Source organism: Dipodomys merriami, unplaced genomic scaffold, assembly GCF_024711535.1.
Source record: "Dipodomys merriami isolate MVZ:Mamm:240054 unplaced genomic scaffold, mDipMer1.0.p SCAF_21, whole genome shotgun sequence".
Lineage (NCBI taxonomy): Eukaryota > Metazoa > Chordata > Mammalia > Rodentia > Heteromyidae > Dipodomys > Dipodomys merriami.
Genome location: NW_027203493.1, coordinates 2,681,945 through 2,706,155, shown reverse-complemented (window position 1 = coordinate 2,706,155; position 24,211 = coordinate 2,681,945). Strand labels below are relative to the sequence as shown.

Here is a 24,211-nt window from a genome sequence, read left to right as displayed (position 1 = left end):
GAGGGGGGGGGCGCCCTCGGAGCGGGCGGTGGGGAGGGGGGGAAGAGCAGGTCCGGATTGAGAGTGAGCCGGACGCTCCGGGCGGCGAGGGGGGCGGGGGGGAGCAGCGTCGCGGCCGCCGCCGCCTCCGCCGCCGCCGCCGCCTGGGACGAGGGGGGGTGGGGGTGGGGGACGGACGAGCCCCGATGCCGGGGGAGACGGAAGAGCCGCGATCCCCGGAGCAGCAGCAGGAGCAAGCGGCGGGAGAGGCGGCGGCCCAGGCGGTTCCGGAGGAATCCCAGCCCCGGCCCGCGGAGACGACGGCGGCGACGGCGACGCCTGCGGGGACCACGAGCAGCCGCGTGCTGAGGGGAGGTCGGGACCGGGGCCGGGCCGCGGCGGCCGCCGCCGCCGCTGCAGCCGCCGCCGCCGCCGCGGTGTCCCGTCGGAGGAAGGCCGAGTATCCCCGTCGGCGGAGGAGCAGCCCCAGCGCCAGGCCTCCCGACGGCCCCGGGCAGCCGGCCCAGGCCGCGAAGCCCCCGTCGCCCGTGCAGGGCAAGAAGAGTCCGCGGCTCCAGTGAGTACACGCAGGGTTTGGAGACGGTGGGGAGAGACCCCCCGGTGCCCGCACGCAGCCCTCCCGGCTCCCGTAGCGCCCGCTCCACGTGACGCCCGCGCGCCCTGCCCCCTGCCGGAGCCGCACGCCAGATGTCACGCCCGCACCCCGGCCTCCCCCCCCCCCGCCCCCCCACCCCACCCGAGCGGCGCCCGGGGTGGGGAGCACCCCTTCCTCCGCTGCCTGCCGCCCCGGCCCTCCGCTGGCATCTGCGCCCCCTTTGTCAGCCCGTCCCTCTCCCCGGGGCGCCCTCCAGTGTGACATCACAGCCCCCCCCCCGTTAGGACGGGGCTAGCTCGGTCCCTGCCGCAGGGCTGCGTGTTCCCCCCCCCCCCCCGCCCGCCACTCCCCCCGCCAAGTCCCCTAGCTGCCCGAGTGCTCGTGTGTGCGTGTGTGTGTGTGCGCGCGCGTGTGTGTAGTTCCAGGGTTCTCCAGACTCCCCTCGATGTTCATTCTTTCAGTTGGGGGATAAACTGCAGCTCTCTGCCCATCTTAAGTACAGCGTATTTTATGTAAATAAGTGACGTTTATTTATTACGTAAATATTCATACTGTATATTTACGTTTATTATATAAAAAGGCCTTTGGTGGTTTTTTTTTTTTTACCAACTACTGCGTATGTATTCTTTCGGCTTTTTTTTTTAACCTCTGTGTTAATGTAGAAACTTCATCTGAAAGGAACTGTTCTAGATGTAATACAGGAATTGTGGACAGAAAGCCTTTTAAAACAATGTTCACAGGCTAAGAATGCTGAAGCACACACGTTTGCAAATTGCAGACATTAGTAACATTAACTTGAGTTCATTACTGAAAACTTTTTTTTTCCGTAAGTGAAAACACTTAGTCAAAGAAGGAAAATTGAAGGAGCGTGGTGCTGATTTTAGATGCCACCATTCTGACAGTAGGTTTAGCTTCTTTCTGAACCCAGAATGTTTTTAAAGCTTAAAACAGACCTTCCAGAATTAGGAGTTAAGTCTGTGATCTAGATATTTAAAAGACTTTTGGAAAGAGATTTCACATGACCTTCTGAGTTTTGACAGTGACTTAATAAAATGTACAGCATTTACTGTATGAACTGTTCCTACTTTGTTCTACAACAAATTCTTAAGAAAATTTTCAATTGAAGAACTGTAATTGCTGCAGATAGAGGGTTTTTTATGTTCCCAAGGATTTTATACTTATGCATTTAATCTTCTACACTATAAAAGCTACCAATCTTAGATATAAATGTCTCAACCTACCAATGTCTCCATTTTCTTCCCTATAGGGAATTAGATGTGAAGCAATGACCTGTCTGACCTCAGTTTATGTAAATTAAGTAGCAAGTGAACTACTTGTTCCTGCCATGTAGTAAATACTAGGTAAAACTTGGTTCTTTGAATAATGGTGACCTGGCAGATGAATGAATGATTTGTAGTGCTGGGTTTTCTTCTGTGTCAATCCTGTGAAAAAGCATTTTTTTTTTGTTTTTGAGATTTAAATGCCTGCATTTTGAGGTAATTATACTTGAGTAGTAGTTTTCCATGTTTTGGCTATTTTTTCGCCTAACTTGGCAAAAAACCCAATGAAGGCTTTTATTTTTGGTGGATGATGGAAGAGATACTGGCAATTGAGATCAAACTCCATAAGTTTCGGGGTTTGATCTCAAATATAGTCATAGGCCTGGAGCCACTGTGCATGTGCCACCACCCGCCCCCATCACACCTGTAATCCTAGCTACTCAAGAGGCTTAGATCTGAGAATCATGCTTCAAAGCCAGCTCAGGTAGTAAAGTCTTATATGATACTTATCTACATTTATCTACCAAAAAGTGGGAAGTGGAGAACTGTGGCTCAAATGTTAAGGGTGCTGGCCTTGAGCAAAAAAGCTTAGCAACAGCACCCAGATCCTGTGTTCAAGCGTCAGGACAGGCACCAGTATATAATACTTACATATGTGTGGGACTGGGAATGTGGCTCAGTGGTAGAGTGCTTGCCTTGCATGCATGAGGCCCTGGGTTCAATTCCTCAGCACCACATAAGCAGAAAAAAAAAAAAAAAAAAGGCCGGAAGTGGCGCTGTGGCTCAAGTGGCAGAGTGCTAGCTTTGAGCTGACGAGCTGAGGGACAGTGCCCTGGCCCAGAGTTCAGGCCTCAAGACCGGACCCAAAAAAAATTAAAAAAAAAAAAAAAAACTTACATATGTGTGTGTGTGTGTGTGTGTGTGTGTGTACATATATATATATGTGTGTGTGTGTGCACACAATGTGTTATATATGGTGTATAATACATTATACACAATTATGTCTGACACGTTCATAAAATGTATATGCATATGTGTATATATAATATGCTACAAATACAGTATAACATGCATTACATTATATGTAACCATACATTGTATTATATTACACACATACATTACATAAAATGTTACGTGTAATCTATTAGATATAAACTAAAGCCTAATAGAGACTAGTAGCAAGGAAAGAAACTTAAACAGTTTACATAGTCATACTGTTTAAGAAGCAGGACCATCATTTGCCAAATTTTAGACAATAAGTTATATAGTTAGAATTCTCACTTGAAATGCAGAAGTTTAAGTGTACTCTGTTGTTTGATCCTTTAATTATATTCTATAAGAAATGTGGTAATGTTGGTATAGTTTTAGGGTACAGAAGCATTCCTGCTTTTTGCTGGAATAGAAACCATGAAACTGTCAAATAGCTTCATTTCATTCATTCTTTTTATTCACTGTCATAATGTCCTGTGTGTTTCCGATTTTAAAACTCAAACAATACTTTTTTTTTTTTTTTAACAATGTAGCTGGTGGCTAACCTATTAGCCAATACTTGAGTTTTTTTTAAAGTCTTCCTTTGGGTTCAGATGAATTTTACAGATGAAACAAAGTATTGTTCTACTTATTTTCTGGTGGTTTGAATTCACTTGTATTTTGTTTTGCTAAAAGCAAAATGCTAAACCATTGAATAGAATGAAGAGCCACTGATACTCTGAATCAAAAAAACTAAAATCCTTTGCCTCTAGAGAATTTCAGTTGTACTGACTGCAGTCCTGTGATCAGGATCCTAGAGTCATCAGTAGAGTAGTAAACACAATGAACCATTTTAAAGCGTTGTTTTTTTGTTTTGTTTTGTTTTTTCAAAATATCTAGCAATAACTGTTTCTTTTTCACTTCCAGCTAGCATAGTTACCTTGTGTTCATTGGAATGTTTGTAATAAAATTTTAAATTATACCAATCTTTAAAAATGTGGAGCAAAAATGATTACACAGTTTTCAGTTGTATAAAGCTTATTTGCAAAAAGTAAAAATGAAAATCTGTTCTTCCCAGATAATACTGTATGCTATCTTTTTGATAAAATCCCAAAGCTTACTTATTTCTAAAGTTGGATACTTTAGAGGAGGAGTTCACTGTACGATACTTGCCAGTTATGTATTAGATTGTACAGTACAAATTTATTTGTGATACAGAATTTAGAGACTTCATTTTGTTTGGTTTCTTGGTGGTTCTAAGTTTTGAACTCAGGGGCTCATGCTTTCATGACAGACCTTCTACTACAAGATCCTTACTCCAGCCATTTTTTTGTTTTGGTTATTTATGGGGGTATAGTCTGGCATTTTTGCCTAGAACCAACCTTGGTCTCAGATACAATCCTCTTACCTTTGCACTGCTTAAATTAGGTGTGTACCACAACATCTGATGTACTGATTAAGATATGGGCTCCCTGACATTTGCCTGGGCTAACCTCAGTCCGCAAGCTTGAGCCACCACACCTGTCTTTGATTTTAACAAGCAGTTTTTAGGTGGTCTGCTTAAGGTTTATATCCAGTTTTTATCAAAGTAAAATAGTATATAATAAGCCAGATCCTGAGCTTGCAGAGATTTTGTGGTATTTGCTACACTTGCCTTCCTGACACCCTCCTTTCTTGGCAGAAGTGTTTTAGAGGATATCTTGAACATATCATTTCATCCCTAGTTGCTCTTCTGAGTGAAATAAGGACATTAAGTTTTGTTTTGTTTTGTTTTGTTTTGGGTCCGGTTGTGGGGCCTGAACTCTGGGCCTAGGTGCTGTCCCTCAGCTCTTCAGCTCAAGGCTAGCGCTCTACTACTTGAGTCACAGCGCCACTTCCGGCTTTTTTCTTTTTGCTTATGTGGTGCTGAGGAATCGAACCCAGGGCCTTGAGCATGCAAGGCAAGTGCTCTACCACTGAGCCACCTTCCCAGCCCAGGACATTAAGTTTTTATATGATTACTTAATGGAATATATTTTTGCATATTAATATCTGTTTATAATTAAAAACAACTGTTTGGATAGTATTCTAACTGCTTTCAGTCTTGAAAGTCACATATGACTACTAAAATTTATATTAATCAAAATTAAAAATTGAGTTCTTTCATTATACTAGCTAATTCAGGTGCTCAGTAGCCCCATGTGACTAACATTGGATAGTGCAGATACAGAATCTTCCTGCCAATGCTGAAAATTAGGTTTTGATTTGGCAGTAGTACTCAATGCTTCATACATCATTTTGAAGATAAACATGAGAGAAATAGTTATATTTCAAGAAAATATACAAAATGCTCATTTGATGTTTGTCTTTTCTTTCAGATGCATAGAAAAAATAACTGGTAAAGGTAAGATTCTTATGTGTAAATTGCTCTGATTGTGTTAGAAAAGAGAATAAGCTACAGTCTGATCTTTCAAGTTCTGCATTTTAAAGGGACTTTCATTGAATAAAACATTACTGGGTTTGATAGAATCTATTTTGATGATATCAAGCAGATTTGAACAGTAGACTATCTTTGCATTACTTAGAAAATAAGAAGAAACATAATTAAGAGAGAAAAGGTGTATACAGAACAAACTAGATGGAATGGATCTTGGTACTGGTAGACTTAAAATAACAGATTAAAGAATGCGAAAAGTAAAGATTTCAACCTGGTGAATAATTAAATGAAACCTAGAGTTTTAGCGGACAAAATATTTACATTGAATGTACTTTATTGCTTATTTGGATTGTGAAAAGAAGCTGATCAGGCTTTTTGCGTTTTAAAGAGAGCCTTCATTCTGGCTTTGCCTGTTGGTCTATTAAAATTGCCTCCATCATGTTGAGCGGCTGCACATTTATTACATTTTTCTAGTAATCCGCTGTTCCTTGATGCTAAATTGAAATGCATAACATACTCCTTAAAACGGAAATAATTCATTTATTGTGTATACTCTTGATCCAGTTCTAACATAGCCAATTTCCAACTCTGCAGTTCACTTAATGAAGTCAACCAATGTTAAATCCACTTACAGCTTGCTTCTTCCCCTTTCTTCTCCCTTCTCCCCTTCTCCTCTCCCTTCTCTCCTTCTCCACCCTTTTCACTTCTCTGCTCTTCTTTTTAGCCTCCCAAATAGCTGAGATTATAAACATGTACTACCACATTTTTCTTAGCTTGGTTCTGTTTCATTCTGTGGGTATGTGTGTATTTGTATGTTACTTGAATGAAGCTTTTTTTCTGTTGTTGTTTTTTTAATAATGCTTTACAGCTAAGTAAGTGAAAATTCAGATTTTATGTCATTTAGGAGAATGATAGTATGATTAGAACTGATACTTGAATTGATGGCTGCCCAGGTTTCTTGTTGCTCTGATTCTTAGAATTTAAAACTAATATCTGATATTTTATACCATTAAATTTTTTGTGTAGGGCTGGGAAGGTGGCTCAGTGGTAGAGTGCTTGCCTTGCATGTATGAGGCCCTGGGTTAAATTCCTCAGCACTACATAAGCAAAAAGAAAAAAGCCGGAAGTGGCGCTGTGGCTCAAGTGGTAGAGCGCTAGCCTTGAGCTAAAGAGCTTGAGGGACAGCACCTAGGCCCAGAGTTCAGGCCCCATGACCGGACCCCCCCCCCCAAAAAAAAAAAACAACTTTTGTGTAGAAAGCTTAACATGATTATTTTGTTCAAGTGGTTTTATCACTGTTGTTATTTGGAAAGTGTTACATATGCCAAGAATTATTTTCCTTGTTTGGGGATTATTAAGAAATTTTAGGTTATGAGAAAAATGTAAAAATGAAAAAATTAGAGCAGTTTACTCTAGATTGTCTTCAGGGAAACTTGGAGAGTGTGATGGAAATTTTTATCCCTTTTTGGGGGGGGATAAATTAAGTAATTTTTGTGTAGCTGTCCTAAACCAGAATGTTGACATATATAGTTTGTACAACTCTTAGGCGATTAAAACTTCATTCTAGATAATTCACTTCCAAAATCTATCCTACATTAATCCACTAGCTAATGGTTCTGAGTCTGGATATTCTCAAAATCAAATCCCCATGTCTTCATTAGTTCACCTATTAGAGTAGCTGTTTTAACTCTATATGGTATATAGGTATGTAAGAACTGTATCCAACATATACTGACCGGTCAGCCTTGGTGAGACAATTTGCTTTTGGGCATTGTCACTTCTATACCTACAGAGGATAAGGAATTCTTAGGAATAAATATAGAAACTTTCAGGTTGTTTAGGTGGTAGTTAAGGCTGGCATCCCTTCTTTGCCCATTTTGGGTTTCCTGATTAGCAGCACGCGACCAATTTCATTATATTCACTAGTTTGACCCCAGTGTTGAAAGTTATGAAAGACATGGTCACCCAAAGCCTTTCCTGTTTTGCTTGACTAGAAGTCTGCTTTGGTCATTATTTTGCCTGTCTCTATTACCACATCTTACTGTGGACTGTCACTGCTCACTTGACTACTGAAATAGAGTTATTATAAATGTAATCATATTAGAGCTAAGTGCAGAAATTTCATAACAGATTTAAAAAACTCCTTAAGATTCTTTTCTTCTTAGAACCACTATCAGAGCCAGAACTTGTATTAACCAGGTTCTTCAGAGAGATAGAACCAATAAGATAAGAATAGATATATTTGAAGGGATTGTTTCATGCAGTTGTAGGACTTGTCAGGTTAAAAAAATATATATAGGACACTTGGGTTGCTTTCACATTTTGGATGCGGTAAATAATGCTGAAATGAATATGAGATTGCAACTACTTCTGGTACCAGTTGTAGTTCCTTTTGGGTATATACCTAGAAATGGGTATGGTGATTCTATTTTTAGTTTTTTAAGGAAGTGCATCCATTTTCTAAAAATGCTGTATGAATTTACATTCTCACTAATAGTTTTCTCTATTTTGAACAGCATGGATAGAACTGGAAAGTGTTGGATCAATTAGCCAGAAATTAGCCACAGAAAGATGTGTGATTACATATATATATATACATACATATATATATATATATATATATATGGAAAGGGAAGATGCTGATCATAGGATATAAAGTTTCAGTTAGACCAAAGAAATCAGTTTTAGTAATCTATTATTCTATATACAATGACAACAGTAAATAATAATATATCAAATATTTTGGAATTGCTGAAAGGAATGTTTAATACTGATCACCAATTGCAAGATAAAAGAATACCAGTGGAGATCTAATTGCAAGGGTCTCTTGCATGGTTACCCATGCATAGAGATCTGATTTCTAGGCATGTTTTTTTAGTCCAGTGTTTTTTAGTGGCAGGGAGAGGAGCATACCTAGAGACCACACACAGAGTTAACACAGGCAGAGGGAAAAAAGTGTGCCTAGCATTCTGAGGGGAAAAAACAATATTGGAAGTTTCAACATTCAGAAGCCTTCACCAAAAGCTGACATTTGAGTGGAGTGTTACTATCAGGGCTAGTAGAACTAAGCAGGCTCTGACATAATATTCAGTTGAGGGCAAAGGTGATTAAATGGAGTGGGGAAACTCTTCTCTTTCCCCTATATAGCGAGATAAAGAATTTCTACAAGTGAACTGGTCCATGGAAAAGCTGTTCCCATGGAAGAGTTTGTTGTGTTGTTTGTTTTGTATTTTTGTTGAGATGGTCTTATCCAGGCGAGTCCTGAGTTCACGGTTCTCTTGCCTTTGCTTCCTGACTGTTGCCTATCTATAATAAAGGAAGATAGTTTAACTCGCTCATGAATGTGGGTTTGTTTTTGTTTAGTTTTTTTTTTTAGAATTTAGTGTAATAAAAATAATTGCATCAAACAATGATGGTTATATGGAATGTCAGGTTGACTTGTTAACAGTTAACTGCTAGCCCAATTGTTAGATCCACTTTCTCAATGACAGCATATGCCCTATATTTTTGTTATGTAATTTTACAGCTTAATGTTAAAAGGTAGCTTTCTTTTCATAGTGTTTGCCAAGTACCTCCCTGTTCACTACCACCACCACTCCTCACACAATATACTAAGTACAGCTCTCATCCTAAGTATTTTTCATCTCTTAATTCTTTCTGTCTTCAATGTTTGCCCTTCCTCAAGCTTTTTGTGTGGCCTATTACTACAGTAATCCTTTAGCTAGTCCCTATGCATCTGCCCTGCATAGGTCTGCTCTTCATGTTTTTCCCTGCCCTAATCATTTTGATCTTGAGTAAGATCTTACTTTCCAGTATAGTCCTCTCTACTTCTGTGATCTACCTAGCACTTTCTCATCCTTTAGAATATCTATTTAAATGTGAACTTCAAGCTAATTGTTACCTAAGAACCATTATTTCAGTGAACACTGGTTTTATGAGTTTCTGATTCAAAGAGAAAACATCCTTTTACTTTCTCAAAGCCAAAGCAGTCTTAAGGGTTTTTAAGAAACAGAACTAATTAGCCTGATGCCTATACCTAGAAAATCATGAAATTTTGCCCTAAACTTTTAATATCTGTAGGAATGTTGTAAAAGTTCAATTTTCATCCTTTGTTTCCTTTTCTTTCAATATTCCGAGGATTTCTTCTGCCCTGAATAGTAGTAAGCAATAAGAGATAGCTACAATAAGAAATGATTTTTAAAAATCCAAAATAATATATCTATACTATATAATCTTGTTTAATATTAAAAATAAGTGAAGCAACTTGAGCTGTTAAAAACAATAGTTTTATGATTGAAGATCTTTTTCCCCCCTGTTTAAACATTGGTAAAATTAGAATCCTCCAACTATATCTCAAGGCCTTAGGAAAATTTTATGTGCCTAAGAATGGGATGGATGTGTCCTGTGTTGTAAATTTTTTGAGAGCTCTCTAACTGTTCCCCTCCATTCCACATGCCTCCTAGCATTTCACAAGGGCTTCAGTTTCTCTGCATTCCCTTAGGCATCAGTTTTCCTTTTTTTCACTTAGCACATTAATTGTACAATGTAAGGGTTTTATTGTAATATTTCCATATATGCAAATACTTCTAATTTTATAGGTCTTCATTATGATTTTTGGGGGGGAGGAGTTAGCTCTTATATTTATGCATTAGTTTATTTTAATAATTGGTGTAACTTAGTTTCTCTCTCATCAAATTACTGTGATGTATTTTAGGTGTTTCTCTTAGTACTACACTTTTTAGTAGATAAGGCAACAAACCATCTAGGGTAATGACATTAAGGATAAGGGATTTTGTTTTGAAAAGTTTTTAATGTTTGATTTTTGCTGTATTAAGAATTGGACCCAGAGCCTAAGTGCCTTTTAGTGACTGTATTTACAATTTGTAGATATTTAGGGGTGATTATTGGTTAACTGTAAACTTCAAAATAATGACATATATTTTCATACAGATCCCAAAGAAGAGAAAGAAGACAAGTCTGTCCTTCCTCAGGAAGTTTCCACTGCTACAACTAGACCTAGCCGGGGCTGGCGCAGTAGTAGTAGGACATCTGTCTCTCGCCTTCGGGACACCGAGAATACCCGAAGCTCTCGGTCCAAGACTGGATCACTGCAGCTCATCTGCAAGTCAGAGCCAATTACAGATCAGCTTGACTATGGTACAGTGCAAGCTGTTATTTGTGTGGTTACTTACTGTCAAGTTTTGCATAGTATTGAATATTTTTTCTAAATGTCTTAACTTTTTGGCAGGTGATAGTATAGGGAGGATTTTTTTTTTAACAGATTTTACTTCATCTCCTTTTATGTAATTATCTCATGGCTTAAATCTTGGAAACACATATATACATAAAGTTTTATTTTGGCTTTATTCTAGAAGTTTCAGAAGAACATCAATCTCCTGGTGGCATTAGGTAAGATATTATATTTTTAAACCTTGAATATTCAGTCACATGAAATAATTCAGAAGTTAAAGGATTTTGAGCTGTAACCGAAACTAACCTCAGTTTGACTATTATACTTAGATCTCCTATTTGACCTTGATTATAGCTTAAGCTCTCTGAGATTTAGGTACATAGTCTAGAGACCAGGGGTTTTATACCTTCTGTGATTAGGTTTATTATAACCATTTTGGGAATTACTGTGGAATGAAAGGTATTTTGACTAAATTTTGAGAATTTATCAGTATCCTTTTGTTATTTGTCTCTGTTGATAGGTCTTTTGTGATCTATTAGATTACCAGACATAATATTATATAAATTTGTTTTTTATTTTTTAGTGCCCCACTATCTTTATATAATAAAGTAATACGATAGCTAAGAATTCCGTATTTTGTATTCTAGTAATTATATAGATTAAAACAACTAGTTTATAATCCAAGTAGATCATAAGGATGAAAATTTATATAATTTAATGGGACTATTTGGTCACCTCTAAACAAATCACTAAATTAGGCAGACATGATCCTTGCACCCAGAATTTCTCATTTGTATTTGCTTATTTTTAGTAGTGATGAGGAAGAAGAGGAAGAAGAGATGTTAATCAGTGAAGAGGAAATACCATTCAAAGATGACCCAAGAGATGAGACCTACAAACCCCACTTAGAAAGGTATACCTTAGATGTAACTATTATTTGTCAAGGAAAATAAGTTGGAAAGCACTTATGTTGTAGTTAAACTAAATATATATACTAATAATTTTTAAAGGAAAGATTATGAACTCGTTTTGCAAGTACAATATTTAGTTCTCTCTTCCATTTGTAGAACTTAAATTTGATTGTATACAGATTATTAGATGTGTGTGTTTTATCTTTTTAAAGTAACATGATTTGCCCTGATATTTGTATTGTTTTACAACTCTAAAGAGATTGGATTGCAACTATAATGAGGTTGGATTTTAGGCATTGGGTTTTTAGCTTTAGGGATTCCTTCTGTACCTACCATGAATACATCATTACTGTGTACCTGATGGAAAATTACAGTTCATGAACTGTGAATCATAATTTTATGCTAAGTCAGTAATAAACTAAGCTTCAACCTGCTATCACAGACTGCCTTGAAGAAGAAAAATCTTTAGTAGAATAACTGTTGAAATGCATTTGTACTTTCAGGGAAACCCCAAAACCACGGAGGAAATCAGGGAAGGTAAAAGAAGAGAAGGAAAAGAAGGAAATTAAAGTGGAAGTAGAAGTAGAGGTAAAAGAAGAAGAGAATGAAATTAGAGAAGATGAAGAACCTCCTAGGAAGTAAGTAGGCAGTGTTCATGAAAAATGAAATCTTTTGGAAGCCACTTGTGAAAAAAAGGATGGAAGACTGAGACTAGAAGGATATGGACATGTATATACTTCAAAATGTGATTTTTTTTTTTAATTTAAAAGGAAAATTTGCCTTATTAATCAGATACAAGTTTCACTGGAGAATCTCCTCAAAAGCTTGAACCGTTTGAACTTTCAAGTGAATGCAGTATGTAATTCTGAATGAACAAGTTAGGCAGTAGCAGTAGGGGACACAAAGGGAATAGAAACAACTATTAAAAATATGGCAAATAAGGTCATATTCAAGAAGAATAAGTAAAAGCATGTGATATTCTTGATTTTATTATTTTTAAAAAACAACCTTTTGCTATTAACCACTTTTCATTGCAGAAATAAGATTTAAGTATTAGACTTCTTTGTTTTATTGCAAGGAAGGTAGTTACTTTTTAAGGTTTTTAGATAATAAACTCTCAATCTACTTTTAAGCTGATTGAATTTAGTTGATAAACTTTATAACAACTCTTCAAGTAATAACATTGATATTTATTCAGATCATCATAAGATACAGTTTATGATGGGCTGGGAAGTTGGCTCAGTGGTAGAGCGCTTGCCTTGCATGCCTGAGGCCCTGGGTTTGATTCCTCAGCACCACATAAGCAAAAAGAAAAAAGCCGGAAGTGGCGCTGGGGCTCAAGTGGTAGAGTGCTAGCCTTGAGCTGAAGAGCTGAGGGATGGCACCCAGGCCCTGAGTTCAGGCCCCACGACCGGACCCCCCCCCCACCCCCCCCCCCCAAAAAAAAGATAGTTTATGAAATTCATATATTTCTGTTTCGTGCTGGTTTGAAAGTGGCATTATATTACTTCAGAGTAAAGTCTGGCTTATCTTTGCTTTTATATATTCTGAGTATTTATTTTACCTTTGCTTTTATGTATTCTGAGTTATCCTTTGCATCTGATACCTGCCAGCCATCCTCCCATCTAGAATTCAGTAGACTCTTAGTATTCAGTGGAATGTGATTACCAGGAGACTGCCATTGGAAAAAATTATGAATGTTCAGTATACATAAAGTTCAGTATTCTAATAATCCTCAAAATATACCTTCATCTTGTATCTAGAAGAGGGCTAAGCATTGATAATTTGAAACTCCATGGAGTATGTTCTCTTACTGTTATACATATTAATACTGCTTACCAAAATCTCAAATCTTATTTCTTCCTTTTTCTTAAATACAATTGCTTGATTCACTTTCCCATAATACTGCCCAACTTCCACTAAGGACATGGCACCTTCAGCAGATTTAAAATTTTCAATTTGTTGCTTAAATTAAGCACATTACCTGCTGGTTTTGGCTTTAAAGAAATAGTGTGATTTTACTTTGGTTTTGGGTACCCTATGTGTTTTGGAGACATACTTTCACAAAATTAATGGCAGGAAAACGATGATTTAAATACAGCTGATGATAGTCTGGGACTAGCTCAGAGCTCTGGATCAACTGATCTGTGTAATGTATATGAAAGAGTGTTTTCTGTTTTTACCATACTTAGTCAAAATCGCATAAATCTAAGAATAAAGACTAAATGTATATAACCAATTTTTTTCTCTTTATAGGAGAGGAAGAAGACGAAAAGATGACAAAAGTCCACGGTTACCAAAAAGAAGGTGAGGAATTTATTTTCCTGGTTTTTGTTGCTGTTTGGTTTGCTTTTGGTTTTGTGCCGGTTCCTGGGGCATGAACTCAAGGCCTGGGTCTGTTTGTTTGTTTTTTGCTTCTTTTATGGTTAATTGGAGATGAGTCTCAGTGGACTTTCCTTCCCAAGCTGGCTTTGAACCATGATCCTCAGATCTTAGCTAGGATGTATAGGCTTGAGCTACCTGCGCCCAGCTTATTCCTGGGCTTTTGCACCTTGCTTCTGGTGTTGGGTACTTTCCTTGCTTATATAGTTCTCATACTAATCCTGCTGGGATGGCTTATTACAGAATTGCACAAATGTGGTGTTATTAGTGTTCATGTTCATGATGCATAAGTGATGGCTTTTTATTTTTATTACAGGATGGTGAATTTTCTAAGTTTTAATTTTTCTTGAGGGAGGATTCTTAGTTTATTTGTACCATTTTTAAGCCCTATTGAACATTTGGCAGTTTCTTATTGTCTCTATTACAAATTTCGTGCTATGTAATAGTAACGAAATTTTAATTGTAATTATAAAATAGCTATTGTTCAGAATACAGAATGCCACTTTTGCTAACTTTTCTCCAAAATTTTGATAATAGAAAAAAACCTCCAATCCAGTATGTTCGTTGTGAGATGGAAGGATGTGGAACTGTTCTTGCTCACCCTCGTTATTTGCAGGTGAGTGGAGATGTAATATAACAGCCATTCAGGTTATATCCCATTATCTGTCTTTATACCTCATGTGAACTGGTATTTGTATGCTTTATTATCGACATATAACATTAAGTGAAATTTTAAGTATATAATTATTTTAGTAATTCTATCATAGCCCACTTCTTAGAACAAGATCCTTGAGACTATGTAATTAAGAACCAGGAATTTATTACCTTATGGAAATCCAATAACATTATACCACCATCTGGTAAGGGCCTTCTTAAAGGATGACCTCATAGTGTACTGAAAGGTCAAAAATCAAGAAGAGGATGAGGAGGAAAGAAGGAACTGGATCTCATTTTTATAACAACCCTCTCTCCATACTAACAAATTTCATTCATTCATAAAGCAGAACATTTAAGCACCTCCTTTAGACGCTACCGCTTACCATATCTAGGGATACACTTAAACCATAGCAGATCATGGTTTCAAAGGGAAAAAAAGTGAAGAAAAAGACTAAATAACCTGACCCCAAACAGGACTCCCCTCAGAATTGTGGAATTGTGCATATTTCCCAATATGATACAAATACTAAAGGTGTTAGTAGTAATACACTAAGATGCAGAAAAATAGATTTTATTTTAATGTACATTAGAAAAAATGAATTTAGTAACCCAAATACAATTTTACAGAAGGAATAAGAGGTATTTAGGTTTATTTTTCATTTTAAGTGAACTGATTTTTTTTAATGAAGTGGGGATTCCGTTTATATTCAGTTCTAGCAGAAAACATGAGCTACTACTCAGGACATGCCTGTTTGATCTTGAGCAGCAAATAAAACATGAGAGTAAGATTCTCTTATGAATCATAAAATCATGGTTCTGTTACAACAATAACTGCTGTTTTGCTGTGTGCCACTTGCCACACTAAACACAGTAAAGTATATGATCTCTTTATTCTCATAACAACACTGTGAGACAGTTTTCCCCATTTTACAAATAAAAACTGGAACTTGAAATATTTAAATACATCTCCTTATTATCTCATTGCTAGTGGGTAACAGACATTAGAACCTAGATGAACATACTAACCTATCTTTTTAATTTTAAGAATTTTACTCTTCAGTTTCCTCCTCCTACTTGGTTTTCCTTTAGAACTTTTGACTTAGCAAAGAAAAGAACTCTCAAGAAACCTTAATGTTTCTTTTTATATTTTGCTTAGCACCACATAAAATACCAGCACTTGCTGAAGAAGAAATATGTGTGTCCCCATCCCTCCTGTGGACGACTTTTCAGGCTCCAAAAGCAACTTCTACGGCATGCAAAACATCATACAGGTACCTTTTGTGGTATTTTTGTTTCTGTTTTTAGTGATTTTTAGATTTGAATCCAAAGCATCATATCTGCTAGGCAAATGTTCTACTGGTTACTTTTGAAATAGGGACAAGATGTTTTCAATTAACCAAATAAACTATACTTTAGGAATAAGTCTTTTAGAAAAGCCTACCATTAATCAGTTTGAAAAGTCTAAAAATGGAATGGAATACATTTCATTAAACTGGACATGGTGACATACACCTGTAATCCTAGCACTTGGGAAGCTAAAGCCAGAGGATTCTTAAAAGTTTGAGGCCAGCCAGGGCTATGTAGTGAAACCTGTCTCAATAAATGACAGAAAGAAATACTCATGTACCTGATCGACTTACACACACACACACATACACATATAATACATTCATAGTGATTTAAAATAAAATTAAGGCAGGCACTGATGGCTCATGCCTAGAATAATAACTACTCAGGCTGAGATCCAAGGATCACAGTTGGAAGCCAGAAAATGAAATGGCACTATAGTACAAGTGGTAGAGTCTAGCCTTAAGGAAAAAGTTCAGGTACAGTGCCCATGCCCCACTACTGACAGAAAAGAATTAAAACTCATTTAGTCTTCATTCATGTGATATTGATACATTTTACAAGTGATGATATATGGCTTTTGAACATTCATCTTTTAATTTCTTTTTATAACTTTTATGAAAGGATAATGATAATTTACTGAGCATATATTTTTCTACCAACGGTGAACTGAAAATTTACATATATTTTTGATAATCCATTCAACACCTCTAAGTTAATTGGTTTAGCTTTGATTTATAGTTAAAAAACAGTAGTACAGGGATGGTAAGGGGAAACAAAGGAGGAGGCAACAATGCTTGATAAGAAATGTACTCATTACCTTGCTCATGTAATTTTATCTCCTCTGTATGGTATTTTCACAATAAAAAAACTTATGAATAATCAAAAGTAGTAATAATAATTAATTTACCTGTGATTACCTAACTGATTTTTGACATAACTAGGATTTCTGAATTCTAGTCTAGGCAGATATTTGTAGTAACTCTTGGGAACTGAATGTGGTAAACATTGGGAAGAAAGCCAAAATTGTAAAAAGGAGGCTCATGTATAATGTATAACCCTTAAGTCGCTCCTGAAACTTGGGCAGTTTTTATAAAGGTAGCTATTAAATTTGTATGCAATAACATGTTCCTACTCCTACAGGAAATAACAAAAAAGAGAAGCTCAGTGCAATAATCTATATTCTAGAATGGACTCAATTCCATATATTTGTAGCGCTGACAATCTCATTGCAGTTCAACTTGAAAGGACAAATTGAGCTGATAATTAGTGGCACATATTACTAACTGGGTTTGTCCCAAATACTTGATTACTATGTATGTTATGCTGGATAAGACCAGAGTTGTAGAAATAAGCCCCTTCCCTAACAGGATATTGGGCTACATACTCTGCCCTTCATTTGCTCTATGTGTGAATTAGGCAAGTTACATATCACTTTTCCTTAACTGTAAATTATGGAACATGTGTCTCACAGAGCTACTGAAAGGATAAATTGATAATACCTGGTAATGTTTACTGTGTTCAGAGCCTGGCACATAGCACCAGGATATGAATTTAGGTCTTAATCACTTCAGAGTCTTTGCTTTATAGTGTATATCTTGAGAGAGAATTATTCAGTTTTTTTTGCTCCTTGATGTCAGTAGTTTAGCCCATAGAAATTTTTTCTGATAGCCAGGTTAATTTATTTTAGCTAAATATCACCAATCTGCTATGAGAAATAGTCCTGTAAGCTCATTCTATTCCAGGTTAGTAGTTTCATGGTTTTCTTTTGCAGATTAACATCTATTAACTGTCTTTGCAGATATAATCTCTATTTAGTAATTGAATGTCTCTCCTAGAGTTTCATACAAGTGGAGAAAACCTTGTATTAGGACTGTGTATTTTTAGATCTTGTTATAGACGGTTTGGAGCACAGACCAATCAGCATAGTTATCACTTGGGTTATCCTTAAGAATATTAGAACATAGCCGGGCGCCGGTGTCTCACACCTGTAATCCTAGCTACTCAGGAGGCTGAGATCTGAGGATCACAGTTCAAAGCTAGCCAAGGCAGGAAAGTCCATGAGACTCTTATCTCCAATAAATCACTAGAAAACCCGAAGTGTGCTGTGGCTCAAGCAGTAGAGTGCTTCTCTTGAGCTGAAAAGCGCAGGGATAGCACCCAAGCCCAGAATTCAAGCCCCACAACTGACAAAAAGAAAAAAGGAAAAAAAGAATATTAGAAGATGTGTTTTTTTGGGGGGAGAGGGACACAAATGGAGGGAGGAAAGGTAAGCAAGTACAGTCATTATATTCAATGTACATTACGTGAAAATTGAACTGTATAGCTTGAAATTAGGGAAATGAGGGGAGAATGGTGGAAGGGGAGCTGTTGATCATCAAGATGTACACTTACAACCTGACTTTTGGAATTGAAACCTCTCTATACAGCTGTTTAACAAAAAATAAAGGAACAGAAGACTCTTAGACATGGTAAAAATGGTGTGAGCTGGCCACTGGTGGCTCATGCCTGTAATTCTAGCTACTCAGCAGTCTGAAATCTGAGGATCATGGTTCAAAGCCAGCCCGGGTAGGAAAGTCCATGAGACTCTTACTTCCAATAAACCACCAAAAACCAGGAAGTGGCATTGTGGCTCAAGTGATAGAGGGCTAGCCTTAAGCTGAAAGCTGAGAGACAGTACTCAGACCCAGAGGTCAAGCCCCATGACCCCCCCCCCAAAAGTATAGAACTGGGAAAAGAGTGTTATAGAGACAAGAAGAAAGTTGAATGGTGCAGAAGATGTAGGTAGGAGAATACAGTTAAGAAATGTAAGAAATATATATTTGGATGAGAAGTTTACATTCGTAACTGTCTTGGTTAACTTTTTTTGATAGTACTAGAGTGTGAACTCAGGGTTTTACTTGAGCCCTATGCCAAGGGCCCTTTTTTCTTTTAGTTATTTTTTAGGTAGGGTTTCTCATTTTTGCCTGGAACTGCACTCAGACCAAGATCCTCCTACGTATAGTCTCGCTGTGTGTAGATGGATTACATGCATGGCATCACCAGGACAGCTGTTTTTGTTTAGACTGTATCTTGTTAACTTATTATTCAAACTGGTTCCAAGCCTCCTTATCTCTGCAATGCTGGGATTACAGGTATGAGTCCAACCCTGACTGAAATAGATTACTATTTTAGCTATGGGTTAGTTTCTTTTTCCAGGAATAAAATAAAAACCAGACAGACTACAGGAGCTTATGCTTGTAATCCAGTCTCTTTGAGCAGCAAGAATCTAGAGTATTGATTTTTCAAGACAAGCCTGATAGCAAAATATTAGTAAGAACTTATCTCAACAAATAAGGTTGGTATGAGGAAGCACATCTAGAATCCCAGCTGTATCAGAAGATAGAAGGGTCTCTGAGACTGGCCTTGGGCAAAAACTCAGTACCATCCAAAAAATAAGGCAAAGAAAGATCAGGTGCCTGGTTCATTTGTGGTTCTTCTATGGCAAACACTATAACCTGAGTTCAAACCCAGTACTGCAAAAAAGAAAAAGAATAAAGTCCATGGAAAAATGTAGTTATTTTGTAACCAATTTATTGGATCTGGATTATTAGTAAAACTAGATAAGGATTCCAATTTTCTTATTTATACCTAGGCTTTTTTTGTTTTTTGAAAGTCACTTAAGTTAGACTAAAAATCAAAACAGAAAAAAAAACTAAATTTTGCTTACCCCAAGTGTTTACATATTGAAAATAGCATTGCTTTTTCTCTAAATTGACCTCCTGATCACCAGATCACATTGATGAGCTAAGAAAAGTACTCAAGAGTCCAATCAGAATACTAACTACGTTATTTTTCTTCTTAGATCAAAGGGATTATATTTGTGAATATTGTGCTCGGGCCTTCAAGAGTTCCCACAATCTGGCAGTACACCGGATGATTCATACGGGCGAGAAGCCACTGCAGTGAGTATTCACTTGCTGGTGAACATCTGGCTGAAAAGTGCACACCTCACTTTCAGCTAGGTTCCTTAGAAACATGTCAGATTGGATATTGATCAGAGAAGCTACTTAGTGGCTTTTGTCTTACTGCTTTTCAGGCAAACAGAAAAAAATCAGATTTCCATGGTAGTAGTTTCCTAATCCTTCACAAAAAGTAAATGTTACTGATGTGTGTGTTTGTGTGTGTGTGTGTGTGTGAGAGAGAGAGAGAGAGAGAGAGAGAGAGAGAGAAGAAAGAGCGAATAAAAGCGGGGGGGAGAGAAAGAAAGGGGAAGGAGAGGAGTGAGGATAAAGAGAATGCACAAGCACATAGGAGGGTGAGGTCTTATTTGACCCTTGAATAAGAGCTCTTTATTTCTCTTTGATTACCCATTCTCTTTGTTTCTCCTTAGATGTGAGATCTGTGGATTTACTTGTCGACAAAAGGCGTCCCTTAATTGGCACATGAAAAAACACGATGCAGACTCCTTCTACCAGTTTTCTTGCAATATCTGTGGCAAAAAATTTGAGAAGAAGGACAGCGTAGTGGCACACAAAGCAAAAAGCCACCCTGAGGTGCTGATTGCAGAGGCTCTGGCTGCCAATGCAGGCGCCCTCATCACCAGCACAGATATATTGGGCACTAACCCAGAGTCCCTGGCACAACCTGCAGATGGTCAGGGACTTTCTCTTCTTCCTGAGCCCTTGGGAAACTCAACTGCAGGAGAGTGCCTGCTGCTAGAAGCTGAAGGGATGTCCAAGTCGTACTGCAGTGGGACAGAGCGGGTGAGCCTCATGGCTGATGGGAAGATCTTTGTGGGAAGTGGCAGCGGCGGGGGCACTGAAGGGCTGGTCATGAACTCAGATATACTCGGTGCTACCACAGAGGTTCTGATTGAAGATTCAGACTCTACTGGACCTTAGTGGAAAGGAAGACTTTGGGCACTGGGACAGTTCAGACTTTGTATTTAAAACATAAAAAGGACAAAAAAAAACAAAACAAAAAACAAACAAAAAAAACACCCAACAATTTAAAGCATTTAAAATCTAGTAAAATAACTGAAGGGCCTGCTCTTTCCATTGTGTATCACAGCACATACATCCATCCCCTGGATCTCTCTCTTGTCTCCCCTAAAAATATTGATGTTGCCTTTCCCACAAAGGTAGATGAAAAAGAAGCAATCCTCATACTCAGTTCTGGCCAGTGGCAGACTTCCTACTCATCAACAGATCCCCTTCTCAAGCCTGTAACTGATGTGCTCTGGATCAGCTCTTAATTCTTAATAGTATATTACTGTTTTCTAAATCCTTTCTCCTCTACTGCTGCCCTATAGTTCTGGCTTCTACCCACTGCAGCACACATATCCTCAAATAGTATATAATTCTAATCTTTGGAGGCTGGCAGCTTAGCTTGACTTGGCACTTTAGGGCCCTCTTTGCCATATGTGTTGTTAAAACACACATCTGTCTATCCCCTCTTCCTCTTCCCCTTAGGTTTGGAAGGAAAAATACATGGGGACCATACCGTCTCTAATCCCAGCACCTCATTCCCCTTCCCCAGGCTCCTTATGGCTCTTCTGGTGCTCACTTGCTTAGAAGCAGGCTCCCAAAAGGAGTAGGCTGCCATCTACAGTCTCTGGCTGTACAGTAGTGCTCTAGATCAGTGAGAAAAGTCCCAGGCTAATGGCAAAAATTTGCACTTTGAACATGTGTGTTTTTTTGTGTTGTGGAACCTGAGATTCCTTATTTATTAATGGAAAGTCTGATTTTGGGGGGGGGGTCTTTGTCTATATTTGGGGGGCTGGGCGAGATTATTCTGACATGGGATCCTTCCACAAGAGGTACTTTAAAGGCAAAGCATAGGGTTGAAGAAGCACAGCCAGCCTCTGAAATCAGCTCTCCAGTGGCCTTAAAAGATAGCTGGTCCTCCCCACTAACAAAATCACTACAGTAGTCTAGTGCTTTTTTTGGAAGCCTTTATAGGGAACGATGATAGGTTTGTGATAACTAGTATGCTCTTGACATTTTTGCAGAGCACTAAGATTTAGGAATGTCGAGAGGATGAGAAGAGTGTTTTCAGAGTCTGAATTACAGATAGATTTTTCTCTTGTGCGTTTACTTCTTTTGTCCCCATCATTTCCTTACATATACCTCCCTAACAGCCTCACTCTGGCCTCATTTTGTTTTCTCTCTTGCTAGTCCAGCTCCATATTAGTGGAGGACTCTTGTCATTAGTGAAGGAACAAAGTCAGGAATTTCAAAGTTGAAGAGAACTTCTCTGCTTTGTTTTTCTTTTAATAATCCTCAGAAGAGAAAAGGCTTCAATGAACAAAGTTAATGATGTAATGGTTTTGTCGTTAACCTAAATTATTACTTCCCTTAAGTAAGGGATTTCATATGCTATGTATTGTTTATTACTGCCAGTGGGAGACACAGGTAGTTTTTACTTTTATTTTTCTATTGATAACTCAGAAGATGGAAAATTTATTTGGGCTGATTTTTAGAAAATTTAAAGGACAGTTCCTATACTGTGACCCTCAGAAGCTAGAACTAAAGGCTTCCCCTATTCATTGTCCATTGTCGCAAGTGTATGATGGCTGTTGGAAAGAATGGAGTTTTCTGAGAACAAAATAAGGAACAGTTTGTCTCCCAAACACTAAAACTACAAAGTTTATCATTTTTTTCTTTATTTTTCCCCTCAAAAGAAGAATAACAAAATGTCATCTCTGAAAGAGGCTTACTGTACACCCACTAGTGTCAGTGGTTGGGATGCCAGAGAATAGGGAGTGAGACACCTACAGTGAACAGTTTAAAATATGCCATTGTTGTGGGTTTGGGGTGTGTGTGTGTGTGTGTGTGTGTCTAAGTGTGTAAGTAAGAGCACTGCAGATTTGCCATCCAGTGTGAGAGTCCAAAATGAAATCAGGAGAAAAGGGATGTAGATTATTCATTTCTTCCCACTTTGGTATTGCTGAGTGGATTTGAAAATATCAGGAGATGGATGTATTGTTTCACTGGCTGGCATCTGTATCATACACTTTTGGGGTTTTGTTGCACTTAGATGTTTATCTCAATAGTTAAGGTTACTGTAGCCAACCACAGGAAAGCAAACTGCATTAAAACAAACGTCTTCTCTTTCTGGGATGGGGGAAGGTAGATTATTCCCTGAAAAAATTCTCATGAAGAACTTTTCCAGCAATGAATTACTGTAGCAGTTTGAGTATTTTTGATGAACTTTATTATGATTTTTTTTTCTCTTGAGAAAGGAGTGCTAGCATAAGAGGGTTGAATGCAAACTAAGCCCCAATCTTACTTCTTTTCTGTTCTATTTCATTGTTCTTCCATGCAACTCATTTACTCTTGAAAATCTATTTCCTACTCTAGTCACCTCCTTGTTACCTTTTTCATTCTTTTACTTCATATTGTTTATCTTGAATTGGCAGTTCTAAATTCTGGGGATATAGGTTATATAACTCCGATATTTTAGGGAGATGTGCTTGCTCCTTGTTTATGCTTATCCAAGGTAATTTTCATAATTAGACTTAATATATTTCACAGAGTTTAAACCAACACTGGCCAGGAATCCTTGGGATAAAGAACTATGAAAGTACAAGAAAACATCCATATAGAGTACTTGAACCTCCTTTGTACCTGTCTAGAGGGAAAAAAATTATTAAATTAACTAATCCAAGTAAGGTGGTTATAGTCTCATTGTTTATAAAGTACCAGTTTTTCCTCCTCCTGTCTTTCCCCATTTTTCAATGTACTCAAGAAAACAAAATGTAAGAGATCAATCCTATTTCCTGAGAACCATTTTTTTTTTTTTTTTTTTTTTTTTTGCCTGTTGAAATGTGCAGGTCCCTTCTCCTTTGATGGGAGAAATGGGTAGGTAACTGAATCTAGATTGATTGGAAAGGTTATGTAAAAAGAAATTATAATAAAAGGGATACTTTGCTTTTCAAATTCTTGTTTTCTCTTACCCTAGGTCTAAGGTATATCCTAAATAAATATGTAAAGAGAAATAAAAATTATTTCCTGGAAGCCACTTGTCTTCCTTAGTTGTATCGACCTAAGTTATTGTAATGGTAAAAGAGTTAATGCTGCTTACCAAGTGCTCTCAGCTGGCTTTATGTGTGGTATACATTGTTTGCTCTTTGTGGAGAGTCAAACTTTTGACTCAGTTGTTGATTTCCAATGCTGAAATGCCAACACATTCTGTGTTCAGCAATTTTGGAAATCTTTAGATATTTCAATAAGATGAGTAGCCCTATTCATCTAGTAGAGCAAACCATTAAGGATGCTGTGTGGTGAAATCACTCTAACTCAGGCAGCAATATCAGTATTTGTTTACAAAAACAATGTCTATCTCAAGTATTCAGGAAAAGTTATACTCTGAAGTGGAGCTGTAGCCCAAGTATTAGAGCATTAGCTTTGAGCAACAAAACTCGGACAGAGCCCAGGCCCTGAGTTCAAGCCTGAGGACCAGCACCCCTACCCGCATCCC

The 24,211-nt window shown here is 37.9% G+C and overlaps 1 protein-coding gene across 2 annotated transcripts; it reads left to right on the top strand.

The window, feature by feature from the left end:
- The first annotated feature begins 70 nt into the window (after positions 1-70).
- Zfp91 (ZFP91 zinc finger protein, atypical E3 ubiquitin ligase) lies at positions 71-23,748 on the top strand. Of its 2 annotated transcripts, none has more exons than XM_070032267.1 (11): positions 71-556; positions 5,202-5,227; positions 10,211-10,417; positions 10,633-10,669; positions 11,263-11,364; positions 11,866-12,000; positions 13,619-13,669; positions 14,282-14,360; positions 15,558-15,672; positions 19,593-19,692; positions 20,121-23,748. In XM_070032267.1, exons 1-11 carry the CDS (start codon positions 186-188, stop codon positions 20,629-20,631), a joined length of 1,734 nt encoding a protein of 577 aa, XP_069888368.1. In that variant the 5' UTR covers positions 71-185; the 3' UTR covers positions 20,632-23,748. The 2 variants fall into 2 exon arrangements, with proteins under 2 accessions (XP_069888368.1, XP_069888369.1); XM_070032268.1 differs by having other exon boundaries at positions 168-556; positions 11,266-11,364.
- The last annotated feature ends 463 nt before the right edge of the window (positions 23,749-24,211 follow it).